At 46.6% G+C, this 15,134-nt stretch overlaps 1 protein-coding gene across 4 annotated transcripts in view; it reads left to right on the forward strand.

Annotated features, from left to right (window-relative positions):
* Nucleotides 1-15,134, forward strand: part of LOC131505256 (RH-like protein) — a 57,225-nt gene that overhangs the window by 22,839 nt on the left and 19,252 nt on the right. Inside the window, exons 7-10 of one of the 4 annotated variants that reach the window (XM_058718583.1) lie at nucleotides 1,334-1,467; nucleotides 6,063-6,142; nucleotides 9,822-9,895; nucleotides 14,428-14,640. In XM_058718583.1, the coding sequence (XP_058574566.1) occupies nucleotides 1,334-1,467; nucleotides 6,063-6,142; nucleotides 9,822-9,895; nucleotides 14,428-14,454 (315 nt within the window). In that variant the 3' untranslated portion in view covers nucleotides 14,455-14,640. Of the gene's footprint in view, nucleotides 1-337; nucleotides 621-1,333; nucleotides 1,468-6,062; nucleotides 6,933-9,821; nucleotides 9,896-14,427; nucleotides 14,641-15,134 lie in introns of those variants that run through there. The other 3 variants (XM_058718582.1, XR_009258335.1, XM_058718580.1) reach the window with 3 other exon arrangements.

Below are 15,134 nucleotides of genomic sequence, written 5' to 3' on the forward strand. Positions count from 1 at the left end.
GTGGATATTCCGGGAGGCAGTTTCAATCCAAGATAGGGGAAAATGTACCGACAATTTGATCTGACCAGCCGTGAGTAGTCTGCTCTTCACCTTTGGAACTGGAATAAATGTCTCGTAGCTCTTCTGCTCTGAGGCCCGATTCTGAGAGGAGGAGCATACAGCCAAAAACTGCGTAACGAGTTCTCATCAGGCTGGGTGTCCATTGCTTCCTCTGTGCCTGTTTCCTTGACTCTGTCACTGGGGGAATGATTCAGAGATGATTCACTCCTTCGTTCGTTCGTTCATTCATTCATTCAGCATGTATGTTTTCACATTGATCCTGCTTCCCGGGCTGTAGGGTAGTGAGGGAAATGGACAAATGAACACACAACCACGTGGCAGCTGCTGCGAAGCCCATCTAAGCCAGCCTGGGACGGATCAGGAAATGCCTCCTGGAGCAGAGGGTGTCTCAGCCACATGTTGACAGATGACTGATACTAGCCAGGCAAAGCGAGGGGCAACGTATTCCAGACAGAAGGCACAGTGTGTTCAAAGGCTCAATGGTGAGAAGAGACACCAAAGCATTGAGCTCACCTGGGAGTGTGGTGGCACCACAGTCTTGAGAGACGAGAGATACTCAGGTATATCCCCTGGGCAGGTTGAGGAGTCTGGGTTTTTATTCTGACAGCAAAGGGGATCCTCAGGAGGGAACTGGCCTGTCTAATTTGCATTTGTATCCACGTATGTTGGCTCATGGCCCCCTGGAAGGCTTCAGCGGCAGAGGGGAAGGAGTGGTGAGGATAAGTCTGGAGGGGTGGTCACATTCTTTTCTTCTCATTAGCCATGCTGTCTTTGGGGTGGCAGTTAAGTTTGGACTAGACCAGTGGGTCTCAGTCACCCACCATCGTCCCCTCCAGGGACGCTTGACAGTATGTGCGGACATTTTTTGGTTGACACACTGTGCGGGGATGCTCCTGGCATCTAGAGGGAGAGCCCAGGGATGCTGCTAAACGTGCTACGACACACAGGACGGACTTTTCACAACACAGGGTCATCAGGCCTGCGCTAGACCCTTGCTTCCCAGAGGCTGGTCAGTGGGCCCGTAGCCTTGGCATCACCCGCAACTTTGTTAGAAATGCAGAATCTCGGGCCCCAGGCTCACCGTATCTACCTCTGCGGTCTAACAAGCTCCCCGCGTGATGCCCGGGCACGTGCAGGTCCGAGACGTGCTTCCGTAGGGGAGCCCCAATGCCTACCCCCTTTGGGTGGCCCTGGAGGCCAAGGATCTGCGGAAAACCGCGGGTGGAGAGTCCCAGTCCTGCACGTACATCTGCTTATGTGACGCTTGTTCTAGATGTATTTTAACCACGTGCTGGGGATCCACGACACCGGTGGCGTGTACTACACCTTCGGCCTGCCGGGGCTCCTCGGAGAGATCGCCCACATCGTGCTGATCACGTATCAAGTCGACCAGACCAAGACTGCCATGTGAGTCACTCGGCTCGTCCCCTTCACGCCCCCATTCAGCTCGGGGTGAAACGCGCCCCCTGCCAGCACCCTTCGCTGAGGCACACGTGTTCAGAGCCGGGCACTCAGCAGGCCTTAGCAAATATTTGTCGGCAGATGGATTAGTAAACCCTGCAGAGCCCCTACCTCTCCAGGCCGCGGCTGCTTTCCAGGAAGGACAGCTTAGGGGCGGGGCAAAGGCAGACAGGTGTGAGGCTCCCCCAGATGACCTGACAGAGCAGGTCAATCAGGCCAAGCCAGCCGAGTCTGTTTCACAGCCGCTGGTGGTTTGGGTCGCGGGGAAGAGTGTTGTGCAGTCGGACTTGTTCTGACCTTGTAGCAGCAGGCAAGCTACCTGATCTCTCTAAGCCTGATTATGAATGCAGACACTGATGGCGCATTCCCTCCTAGGGTTGTTGGAGGCGACTTGAGGCCAGGCGCCTTGTGGTTAAAAGGATTTAATACTTTTTTTCTTGAACATTTTTTTAATGTTGATTATTTTTGAGAGAGAGAGAGACACACACACACACGCGCACTCGCGCACGCGCACGAGCAGGGGTGGGGCAGAGAGAGGGGTAGATACAGAATCCAAAGCAGACTCCAGGCTCTGAGCTTTGAGCACAGAGCCCGACGCGGGGCTCAAACCCATGAACCGCGAGATCATGAGCTGAAGTCGGAAGCTCGACCGACTGAGCCACCCAGGCGCCCCAGGATGTAATACTTTCATGTAAGAAAACACTAAGCACAACCCTCCCTGAGGCCTGGGGAGAGGAGGAGTTTGGCCAAAGTCTCACTGTGAGGCAGGAACGTGGGCCTCCGGACTCGGCTCAGATCCTGTGTCCTCCAGACAACGGATGGCAGCGACTGGTTTCACGTACCCGAGCCCTGGCCATCACCTCCCGGGGCTTGCGTGAGTATCTTCCAGGCGTGGCGCACATAAAGTGGAAAAGTGACTTGGGCATGATACGGGGATAGGTTTTTCCGGATGAACTGATATAGTGATCGCAGTAATAGTACTGATAACAATCGCCACTGTTGATTGACAGCTTTCTAGATGCCAGGCACTCACTACGCGAAAATCATCGTATGCATCATCTCATGGAATCCTCACGACCACCCTGTGAGGTATTATCATATTCCAAGAAATGATACGTGTGGGGTAGTGATCTGCCCTAAGTCACTTAGCTGGAGCCCATCTCCAGGTGGGGAGACACCTCAGTGGGGCTCCGATGGTGTGTCTGCCACTGTTTTAACAGCTGTGCAACTCAGCAAATCCTTTCCCCTCTCTGGGCCTCTGAGTCCCCTCTGTAAAGCTCAGGTGCCTGCTGGGGCCGGGCCGGTAAGGTCAAAAAATGGGAGCAGCGAGGGGAGGCTGGAAAACAGTGGGAAGTTGCTCCTCAGCACCAGGTGACCATAACTGCGTGGGGACCAAGGCTCAGTGTCCCCAGATGTGACTTTTCAAGAGAAGCCAAAACTCCAGAGCTATGCACCTACACTCCCAAGCATTGGCAAAAGATTCAAAATCGTCAAGACACATCGTGTGGGCCAAATTCTGCTCTGGGGCGACCAATCTGTGACTTCAGAGCCACCGGCCCTTCTAGCTTCCTAAGTCTGTGATTCTGTGGCTCTCCTAGAGCAGTAAATCCTACCCTACCCCAGACCTGCATGGTTAGAAATCTGGTGATGAGGTAGGCGCCTGGGTGGCTGTTGCTTTTAAGTGCTCAACTCCTGATTTTGGCTCAGGTCACGATCCCGGGGTCATGGGATCCAGCCCGGCGTGGGGCTCCCCGCTCAGCACAGAGCCGGCTTGAGATTCTCTCCCCTGCCCCCCTCTCTCTTCACCCCGCAAAATTTAAAGAGATCTGGCCATGGGAGCCCGGCAATCTGTCTTCCACCCAGCCCTCTAGGTGATTCTCCCATAAACCAGTTGGAGACCGCTGGCCTATAGCAAAGAACAGGAAAACAAAGGCCGGTTGACCAATGGGGTGCTGCTAAAGGATTAACAAACAAAGCCCTGACTGCAGTGGTGCAAATACTCCCTTCTGTGGCCAATTGCAAGCCATCAAGGGGCTGTCACTGAGCGGGTACACTTAGGAAGGGTTGAGAACACAGCCCGTGCAACCCACCCTGTGAGCGGGCTCTAGCACATCTCTGTGAGTCAACTCTGACTGCAAAACCTTATCACACGCAGGGACCGGGCAGCAGAGAGAGAGAGAGAGAGAGAGGGAGAGAGGGTCTGGAACTGAGACTATGTCTTTGGGTTTGTAGTGGTGGGGTAATGAGTGGGGGGAGGTCTCCGGCTGGGCAGGAAGAGAAAGCATATATTAGAGTTTGTGCTTGGGCGGGTTATAATATGAATTTTGCACTCCCGTGAAAGCTGACTGGTGGAGAGAGAGGAGTAAACAATTGCGGCTGTTAGTTGGGCCCAGTGATAAATGAGTGCCAAGTAGACAAATACTGAATCCAAGAAACACAGTTAAAATCAGTGTTCTATTGTATGAATGCAGCACAATTTATGTATCCACTACTGATGAGCATTTGGGTTCTTTCCAGTTTGGAGCTATTACGAATATTCTAGTGTTGCCGCCATGAACATTCTAGCACTTTTTTTTTTTTTTTTTTAGAACATACAAATGCACTTCTGTTGAGCAAATGCCTAGAAGCAGAATTGTTGGATCACAGTATTCCCATGATCCCTTTTAGAGGAAACTTCCAGTTTTCCACCATAGTCTGTGCCGGTTTCTTCACCTGTGGCACCCGAGAGTTCCCCTTACCCTATATATTCTCTAACACCTCATGTTTTTCTTCTTTTTAATTTTCTCCATTTAGGCATCAAACTTATCTTTTTTTCTTTTAAAGTAGGCTCCACACATGGTGTGGAGCCCGACGCAGGGCTTGAGCTCACAACCCTGAGATCAAGACCTGAACTGAGATCAAGAGTCAAACGCTTAACCAACTGAGCCACCCAGGTGTTCCTAGGCATCAAACTTTCTCATTTTATTATTATTATTTTTAAAATGTTTTTAATTTTTAAATGTTTATTTATTTTTGAGAGAGAGAGAGAGACAGAGCACATATGGGGGAAGGGCAGAGATAAAGGGAGACACAGAATCCAAAGCAGGCTCCAAGCTCTGAGCTGTCAGCACAGAGCCTGATGTGGGGCTCGAACCCATGAACGAAGAGATCATGACGTGAGCCAAAGTCGGGCACTCAACAGACTGAGCCACCCAGGCACCCCATTTATTATTATTACTTTTTAATGTTTATTTATTTTTGAGAGAAGGAGACAGAGTGTGGGTGGGGGACGGGCAGTGAGAGGGAGGCACAGAATCGGAAGCAGGCTCCAGGCTCGGAGCTGTCAGCACAGAGCCCGACGCAGGGCCTGAACCCATGAACTGTGAGATCATGACCTGAGGTGAAGTCAGATGCTCAGAAGTCAGGTGCTCAGTCGACTGAGCCCCCTGGGTGCTCCTAGGCATCAAATTTATCATTTTATTATTATTTTCTTAATGTTTATTTTTCAGAAAGAGAGATCACACGTGTGTGAGCACTAGTGGGTGAGGGACAGAGAGAGGAGACAGAGGATCCAAAGCAGGCTCTGTGCTGACAACAGACAACCCTATGTCGGGCTCGAACTCAAGAGCTGTGAGATTGTGACCTGAGCTGAAGTTGGATGCTTAATTGAGCCACCCACTCAAACTTATCATTTTAATTTTAATTTCCCTGATAACTGATTAAATAGAGCACGTTTCATATGCTTTTTGGACATTTGAATATCTTTTTTTGTGAAATGTCTCTCCAAGTTCTTTAGTTATTTTGCCCATTTTTTTTGTTGTGCTGTTCTGTCTTTTTCTTATAGATTTGTAGGAATTCTGGTTATAGAGCCTTTGTCACATACATGTGTCATGAATATCTTCTCGCATTTTGTAGGTTATCTTTTGCCTTCTTAATGGTGTCTTTTGATGAACAGAAGTTCTCCATTTTAATACAGTTCAGTTTATCATTGTTCCCTTTACATTTGCATGTTCTGTTTAAGAAATGTTTCTCTATTGTAAGGTCATATGGATGTCCTGCTAGGCCACTTAGTAGTTTAAAGCGAGGTCTCGGGGTTGTCTTGAAGGAGGGAGGACAGGGAAGTATGTTCAACAGGGGTGGGCAGGGGAGATGAGCCTTATAGCCAAGCTATGCTCCGCGTTGTCCTGATGGAAAGAGAACTCTCATCTTTAATTGCCTATGAGGAAACTTGGGGCTCAGAAAGGTTAAGTGACTTGCCTAGGATTATGCAGCTAGTGACGGTCCTTGAACATGAACCTGGGCTTTCTGCCTCCTGATCAAGTTCATCAGCCATGGGTTCTGAGAATTGAAGTAAGCCAAAGAGGATCTTAGAATCCCCCCTTCCCTTCTTACATGTCTGTGTGGCTTTGCAGGAATGTGACAGGGGAATGTGTTGCCAGGGGAGAGGACGTTTGTTCTTCTGGTAGCCCTTCCTGACAGCATCATTACTGATGCAGACAGTCCTTTTTGATCTCTGCAGTCTGATGCCTGAATGTGACTATATTCTGCTTTGTCATTTCTAGGATTAACCACCAGTTGCTCTTGGACATTGGGGCACTGAGCTTGGCCATGGCTATGGGTCTGCTAATTGGTCTTCTGACAGGTAAGTATGAGACCACCCTGCTTTCCCATGGTGCAGGGCACAGGCCTCAGGGCCAGAGTGCACCTGCCCCATGGCTGGATGCGTATACCCATCCCCTTCTCTGTGAACCCCCTCAGCTCCGGCCAAATGGGGCAAACCACTCAGACCTTGATTAACAACAACAAGAGAATCACATCATTTCAGCATGGGAAAGGCCCTCAGAGGCCGCTTGCTGTAGGTGTGGACTCTGAGGGCCAGAGAAAGTTAAGAGACTTTCCTGAGGTTGTAAGTAGGGGTGAGTGGCGACACTGCAAACTTGTGAACCCAGGGCTGGTGGCTTCACCCAATTTTGTGCATAAAGCCAAGGAAACCCTTAGGCCAAAAAGCTTACCTTTATTCCCTGAGAATACTCAAAGTATTATTTCGTTCAGCAAATATTTATTCAGCATCTACTATGAGCCAGACACTATTCTTAGGCACTAGGGACACAACAGTGAACAAAACAAGTTCCCTCATCCCATGGGGTTGATATTCTAGTGGAGGGGGTGGCAATAAATAAACGAAGACGTAGAGTATTTGCTATGTCGGAGACTCAGGGTAGAGGAGCATAGAGTCAGTGTGAGGGTGGGGTACTCTTTTAGAAGGGGAGGAAGGGTGAGGCCCCTGGGTGGCTCAGTGGGTTAAGTGTCTGACTCTTGATATCTGCTCAGGTCCTGATTTCATGGTTGTAGGATCCAGCCCTGGGGCTCTGTGCTAAACGTGGAGCCCGCTTGGGGATTCCCTCTTTTCCCCTTTCTCTCTCTGCCCCTCTCCTGCTCGCACTCTCTCTCTTTCTCAAAATAAATAAACATAAAAAAAAAAAAAAGCATGGGAAGGAAAGGTCTATCTAATAAGTTGACCTTTAAGCAGAAACCTGAACAGAGAGAGGGAACAAGACCTACCACCCACGTGTTTATTTGGCAGAAGAACATTCCATGAAAAGGGATAGCAAGTGCAAAGGCCCTGAGGCAAGAGCAAAGAATGCTCGGGGTGGCTGATATGGATATAGTGAAAGGGAGAGTGGCAGGGGTTGAGAACAGAGTGGTAATAAGGAGCGAGACAATTCTGAGATGGGAAGCCATTAGAAATCTTTAAACAGAGGATTGAAGTATGCTTTTGCTCCTGCAATATGACAGAATAGCGAAGAACCTCAGGGAGTTACTAATTTGCCAGTCTTGTTTATATGCTAGGTGAAAAGATGCTTTCTGTCCAGAACTGCTCACCTTTATTCAACAAGCAAACAGCTTTATTGGTTGGACATTCATATATTGTTTCCCTAAGCAGGGAATGAATGCCAAATAAGAGAGAAAATAGCATTAACAGACGTAAAAGAGTTGTATGGCCTTGGGCATATCGGTTTACTCTCTCTGAGCCTGGGCCTTGGGAGGCTTTTCTGTAAAATGAAAGGACCGTGGTAGCTAATCATTGGGATTCTTTTGTGCTCCAAAACAAATATGAAGGTACTTTTTGGAATTGCCTGGGTGATTTTAGACAGCAAGACTGACTAGAATCACTTTAATATACCAACTGGCCTCAACTTTCATCAGAGTCGAGGAGATTAAATACAGATGAGAAAAATGCCTCCCTCTGTAAGTCTGCGTTCCATCTGTGGTGGCAGTCCAATCCTGAGTAGGGTTACCAGATTTAGCGAGTGAAAATACAAGGCACCCGTTTTTTAAATTCAAAATTAACTGAGCATCCTAGATTACTTTATCTGGCAACCTTCACCCGGACTATGACACCATTCACCATCGTCACTAGTATTCACAAAATGACACTGATGTGCACTGTCTTGTAAAACCCCTGGGAGGGCCTTTTTTTAATGCTTCACTGGAGTCAAAAAAGAAAATGGAGGAAAAGACACAGTGTTCCTTTAGGAGTCAAGACCAATGAGCATCCCTCTTTTCATGTAGCTTTGAACATAAGAAAGCTGGTGAATAAGAAAAATGTGAACAATGGAAGGGAAAGAGGCCACTAAGCAGCCAAGATGGCACCTGACTCCCTAAAGTCAAGCATTTTACTTGTCAAGAGGCCCCTGATTTGGGGCCTGTCTACATTTACTTAAGAAACAATCCTATGGGGGCACCTGGGTGGCTCAGTTGGTTAAGTGTCCAACTTCGGCTCAGGCCATGATCTCACCATTCATGAGTTCAAGCCCCACATTGGTCTCTGTGCTGACAGTTCTGAGCCTGGAGCCTGCTTTGGATTCTGTGTCTCCCTCTCTCTCTGTCTCTTCCCTGCTTATACTCTCTCTCTCTCTCGCTCTCAAAAATAAATAAACAGTAAAAATTTTTTTAAATAATAAAAAAGAAACGATCCTATCAAGCATGGTTATTGGGTTTCTGAATTCAGGCAGATTAGAAATGGCAGGTTAGAGGTGGGATAGTTTTCTCGAACTAAGGCACACTGGTAGAAGTTAGAGGTCAAAGTAGATAGCCTAACAGAAGAAAGATTCTTTAAGCCAGACACTAGAACATGTAAAGCTTGGGCTGCTGAGAGAAGAAGCCAACAACCCCAACAGCTATATACTTTCTCTGCATTATATAGTGCATTTCATAAATGGATGTTCCTAGCAATATTTCCGATTAAAAAAAAAGTCTAAATGTGTTTAGTGTTGTCTCATAAGACACGAAAATATAGCATATTTTGAATGGATTTTCATCAGCTATCTGGAAAGTTCATGTAGGTGTTAGAGATCGTTTCTGAGTAATTCTAGCTAAATGAAGGGTGCTGGTTGCCTCCTACATGCCAATATCAGTTAAAGATGTGCCCTACAAAAGGAAAATGTGACTAAGTACATGCCTACTCTTGTTAATCTTAATATTTAATGCATGAGGGCCGATCATCATTAAAAATACACAGATAAGGGGCGCCTGGGTGGCTCAGACAGTTAAGCATCTGACTTCAGCTCAGGTCATGATCTCACAGTTCATGAGTTTGAGCCCTGTGTCAGGCTCTGTGCTGACAGCCTGGAGCCTGCTTCAGGTTCTGTGTCTCCCTCTCTCTCTCTGCCCCTCCCCCGCTCATATTCTGTCTGTCTCTCAAAAATAAATAAACATTAAAAAAAAAGAAAAAAGGTGAGCAGTCACTTCATGTATCCTGGGAAATTCGGCCAACTTTGTGCAGCTGGAGGAAGGCACAGGGCCAAGCTCTCTGGGCAGGGGCGGGATGGGCGGAGAGACGAGCAGGCACAAAAGCAAGTTGGTATAAACTACTTTCCTAACTAACAAGTGGAATCTTGAGCTGAGGTCATGGAGAGTTTATTGGAGCTGGTGACGCAGGACCTACAGGGCCACCTAATTGGAGTTGCTGTCCATGGTAGTTCCTGTGTTCTAAATGGATCCACTTTTAGGTAGGGGCACCATGTTCTATTCCATCTTGGGAAGCATGTCAGATCCGTGGCTATTGCATACCTCTCACTGTCATCTTAATCCTTTGGAGATATAATTGCACTTGCCAGTTTCCTTTAAAAGGTGTTTATAGAATTAACTAAGCTGGTCCAGGAAGGACAGCACTCCAATTTGTCTGTCTCCTGGTTGTAGAAGAAAAAGGGATTTTTGTGGAGATAACCATACCTGGCATAGGATATTTTTATTAATTTTGAGATAACAAATGCTGTGCCCTCCCAAAATGTTTAACATGTAATTTTGAATTTTAACAGGTTTGGTCTTAAACCTCAAAATATGGAGAGGACCTCATGTATCTAAATATTTTGATGACCAAGCTTTCTGGGAGGTAAGATTTTTAACCTAATGTCATAGATTTTGAGTGAATGAACTCAAAAAGATACCTGGTATATCTGTTTATAGGTTGACTCGGTGTTTGGAGAACAAAATAAAAACAAAATGTGTGTGCGTGTGTGTATACATGTGTTGGTGAGGGCTGGGGAGGTGGTAAAGGTTACCATTTCCCTGATGCCTCAAGGTCACCGAAGGTCAGAGATGTGAGAATGGCCGCTGGCCACCCTTCTCCCATCTGGAGTCTGGCCACCCTTCTCCCATCTGGAGTCGTCAAAGTGGGCAAGTAGTTTGACAGGAAGGTGATAGGATCCTGCAAGGCAAGGGCCAGAAGGCCTGCAGGGGCCAACAAATCTATTCCCCTCATTTGACAGACACACTGAGTGGAACCATGGCTGTTCAAGTTCTCGAGTGAGTGTGTGGCACAGCTTGATCTAGAACACAACTCTTGATAAATTATAGCCAGTGGACACAAGAAAACATACTATAGGAGTCTGGGATCATTCAGCCAAAGAACAGAGAGCTCAAACAATGCAGCCGCTGCTGTGGGTCGCTGTGTTCCGTGTCGCATTTGTTCTCATGACTAGGCTAGGAAGAGGGTCAGGGCTCATTTCCTGTCATCCTCCCTTTGACCTACACTCTCACATTTCACTAAGAACTCTGATATGTGTAGGACGCCTGGGTGGCTCGGTTGGTTAAGAACTCTGATATGTGTCACCTTAGGTAACTTCCATTTGATGCTGAGGTTGAGTGGGCAAACTTGCAAAACTATAAATGGGAGGTTGGGGCCGACAGAGGTCAGGCTAACGCCCAACATCATACCCATTGTGAGTGGCAGAGACAGGAACCAGGCTTCCTGAGTCCCAGGCCGATCCTTTCTCCACCTGGCATGCCAAGATACTGATCACGAAAGGGACAGAGAACCAGCCTTATTATGGATGCGCCTTGGCATTAGCATTTGTAGAGGCAAAAAGGAGAACCGGCCTCTTGTCCTTTTCCTCCCTTCTTCGCTTCTCTTTCCTTCTCTTCCTCTTCAGCTTTATGGAGGTGTAACTGACAGCAAACACATATTTAAAATAATATGATACATTTAAACATATTTATATGCCCATAAAACCGTCACCACCATGTTTCCTCATGCCTCTTTGAAACTACTCCCTCCCCGCTCCACCCCATTCCGTCCCCAGGCAAACACCTAACTGCCTTCTGTCCAATAGATTGGTTTACATTTCCTACAGTTTTATAAAAACGAATCACAAGGAACATTCTTTGGCATCTTTTCGCCAGCGTAATTATTCTGAGAGTCACCCATTACGTGGGTGCTTGTAAAGCGTCTCATCTCGTACCAGCTTTTCCCTCCAGCTGGTCTCTCCCAGTCCCTGCAAGGGTTCCTGCCCCTCTGGCGGCAGCAGGGTGATCTAGTGAAAGAGTTACTCAGAAAACTGGTTTAATCCAGCCATTCATTGGGCAAGTATTTATTGAGCAACTACTATACGCCAAGCATTCTGCTGATTAACCAGATATGCCGCAAACAGGACAAATGTCCAGCTCAATTATTTGAGTTGCAATCAACATTTGCTAACTAAATGGAGGAAATCTGAGGAACCCCGCCTCACACTGGCCACTGCGGCAGTGGGCGAGATGGAATAATGAATGGAGACCAGTTCTGCAGGGTGTCACGTAGGCCAGTTTCTCAACCTCTCTTACTGGTAAAATAAGGATGGTAATCTTTGTTCTACCTCACCGGGTTGTTTGGGAGACCAAACGAGAGGTCATAATGTCCGTAACTACATTCTGTAAAATGCAAAGCAGCACATGAACGTGAAACGGGGGGTTAACCCACCACAAAGGAATGCGTAAGCCTAATACCGTTTATCATAAGCCTCCGGTGTCCGATTTTGTGCTAGATGCTTTTCAACATTATCTGACTTTTATCCTCGCAATAACCGTGCCCAAGAGTAAGGATCCCAGTCTCGAAGATGAGGAGTAACTTGTCCAAAATGGTAGAGCTAGTAAGTAAATGGAAAAGGAGGAATTGAACTGGTGTCTGGCTCCGAAGACACAGCACGGGTGTGTGTGTGTGTGTGTGTGTGTGTGTGTGTGTGTGTGTGTGTTGTGGCAGTTGCTGGAGGACAGTCACTTCTCGCCCCGCTATTCTGATTTAGTTTCTTACAGCTGAGTAGAGCCATTTACTCAGCAGTATAACACAGCTTTCATTTGAAAAGCCAAATATCCATTAAAGAGGCAAGAATTCAAACTTCCAAAGCTGATAAATCCAGGGGTGATTTTTTTTTTTTTTTTTTTTGTAAACCATCCAAAAAGGATTTTAAACATTATTGAATCTCCTAATGCACTTCAGGGAACCAGACTCCTGGGGGTTGGAAGGGACATTCCTCTGCTGGTTGCCCAGACCATGCCTGGAGGTTTGGGGGTTGGGGTACTCGCTATTCCCCAGAGGTCCCCCATCTCATCCTCGGATGGTTCTATTATTAATTGATCACTTATTCACTAATTAATTCCATTTAAAGTATTACCTGATCTATGACAGAGCTCTTGGGTGGAGAGCCAGGGAGACGAATCTAAACAAAATACAGTTCTAGGTCTCAAGAAACTGCATATACTAATCCCCTGTCTTCCTGTAGATGACAATAATCCTAACTCAGATACTGATTTACAAAAATTCAGTTCATAACACAAGACTTCATTGGCTTGTGCCTTCACTAAGAGAGTAAATTCCTTCCTTCAACTTTTAATTTCAATAACCCGTGGATTTTATTTTGTGCTTTCCAAAGCACAAGGACTCACTGACATCCACTTATTCAAATTAATCCCACAGTTAACCTTTCTGCAGAAAATAGCTTTGTTGTGAGTCTGCCGCAGGCAAGCCCCCGTTCTGGGTACTGTGGGGGAGGAGGGCATCTCAGAGAAACTAGGGCTTTCAGCCCTTGGAGGGACTGGATCTTTCTAGGTGCATAGCTCTGTTCAGAACGGAGTTCGTGATCCTGGCAGTAGCTGCTGGAAGAAGGAGAGGAGGGTAGGATCCTGAGTCTGGGGAGGTCAGGGAAAATGGAGCTTGGAGTTGTGTTGGATTTGGGTAAGTGACAGGAAGTGAAAGACATTGCAAGCAAGGGGAACAGGAGAAGCATGAGGCCATCTGGCTCAGCAGAGAGTTGGTGAAGGGAAGGATGAAAGGTAGGCTAGAGCCACTTGACTTACCCTTCAGGCAGCTGGAAGCTCCCAGAAGTTTCAGTGGGGAAATGGTACAGATAATGTTTGAGAGTCGAGTAAAGTTAAGTTTAAGCTTGTAGAATGGATTCTGAAACGAGTGCAAGTATGCCGAAGATCATCCACTGGCTTCTGAACAAGTATTTGCAGCTTATTTTTAACATGATTTCATTGCCAAGAAATACAAACACCACCACCGATTTAGCATGAAAATACCTCAGAATGTGTTACGAGTTCCTCCTGCTGTTTTGTAAAATTCTCGAAACCTAGCCTTGTCGCACGGGTATCACCCCAGCTTCCCATTAAAATAAATGTTCTAGACACACAGTAAGGATCCAACAAATGCTTGTTCAACAAAAATGAGGAGAGGCGGTTTTTAGAGCAAAGTAGGAAAACAGATTAGGAGCCTGCCAACTGACTCCTCTCCTGGAGAGGCCCCTGAAAAAGAGCATTGTTCTGGAAGGTGGATCTGAATTCAAGTCCTAGCTCCCTCAGTGGCAGGCTAGTGCCTTCAGGCAAGTCACTTTCCTTTTCTGGGGCAGTTTCTTCCTTTGTAAAATGGGCTCAAATTCCACATTCTGGAGGCAGATCTGGGTTCCACCACCTCTTGTCCTGGGGTCTCTCCGAGCTTCAGTGCCCCCATCTCTGAAATGGAGAGAGTGATAGCAGTATCTCACTAGATTGTTGTAGGATTTAAAGGAGATACCGTGTGGGAAACGACAGCACACGGATCCATAAAAAAAAAACGCCCCATAAATGTTAGCTCCTCGGATTTCCAGTTCTAGAATTCTGTGATCCAGGTTACTCAACACGCAGTGATGTCTGGTGGGCGTGACACGGCACAACCAAACAACTTGGTATTTTCAGCTTGCAGAAGAGAACACCCAACGGGGACCTAAAGACAATCTTCAAATACTTCAAAGACTGTCATGGAGAAAAAGAAAACGATGTTTTTCTATGCTTCTCCAAAGAATTTAAGTAGGCCCAGTGGGCAATGCTGTGTAAATGCCGAACAAGTTGAACTTGTCTGCAAAACGGAATGAATTGCTTTGTACGGTAGTGTGTCCTCCGTCACTGGAGACATTCAAACAAAAGCCGACCACCGTGTATCCACGACTTGTGCAAAGAGCTCTGAGAATGAAGGTCTATCGAAGAGCTCTTCCAATTCAGATTTTATGAAAGACCTTCTAAGATCTTTGTGATGAGACAGCATTTTGGTCCAAATAGAAGTTTCCAAAGACCAGACTCAGTATGTGTCCACATTTCAAAAGTCTAAGGGCTCATCTGTTTGCTTTGCTTTTACAGTTTCCTCATTTGGCTGTTGGATTTTAAGCAAAAGCATCCAAGAAACAGAAGTCCTGTCTGAAATCGAGACCACCTCCTTTCATTGTTATTCACCCTTTTTGTGTGTACAACAGACACTCTTTACAGTGAAGTCTCCCTAATTACATACAGTGAGACAAGGTCAGAGATAAATGCGATATTTAAAAAAAGATTAAACATTTGTTTAAATGGTCATTTCATAATAGCTTAAAATAAATGTTTGGTTTCCTTTTTTTTTTAATTTAACGTTTATTTATTTTTGAGAGAGAGAGTGAGAGTGGGAGGAGGGCCAGAGAGAGGGAGACACAGAATCGGAAGCAGGCTCCAGGCTCCGAGCTGTCCGCACAGAGCCCGACGCGGGGCTCGAACTCATGGACCACGAGATCACGACCTGAGCTGAAGTCGGACGCCCAACCGACTGAGCCACCCAGGCGCCCCTAAATGTTTGGTTTCCTTAAAGATGATGCTATCAATATTTTCTTGGGTGCAGACACATAATTAAGATATTGGTTCAACTTTTTGTTTTAAACGTACACATTTAACTTTATTTCATTGGTTGAATTTTTTAATGTTTATTTATTTTGAAAAAGAGAGCGTGTGCACATGTGCGAGCTGGGGAGGGGCAGAGTGAGAGGGAAAGAGAATCCCAAGCAAGCAGGCTCTGCACTGTCAGCATAGAGCCTGACACA

This window comes from Neofelis nebulosa, chromosome 2, assembly GCF_028018385.1.
Source record: "Neofelis nebulosa isolate mNeoNeb1 chromosome 2, mNeoNeb1.pri, whole genome shotgun sequence".
Lineage (NCBI taxonomy): Eukaryota > Metazoa > Chordata > Mammalia > Carnivora > Felidae > Neofelis > Neofelis nebulosa.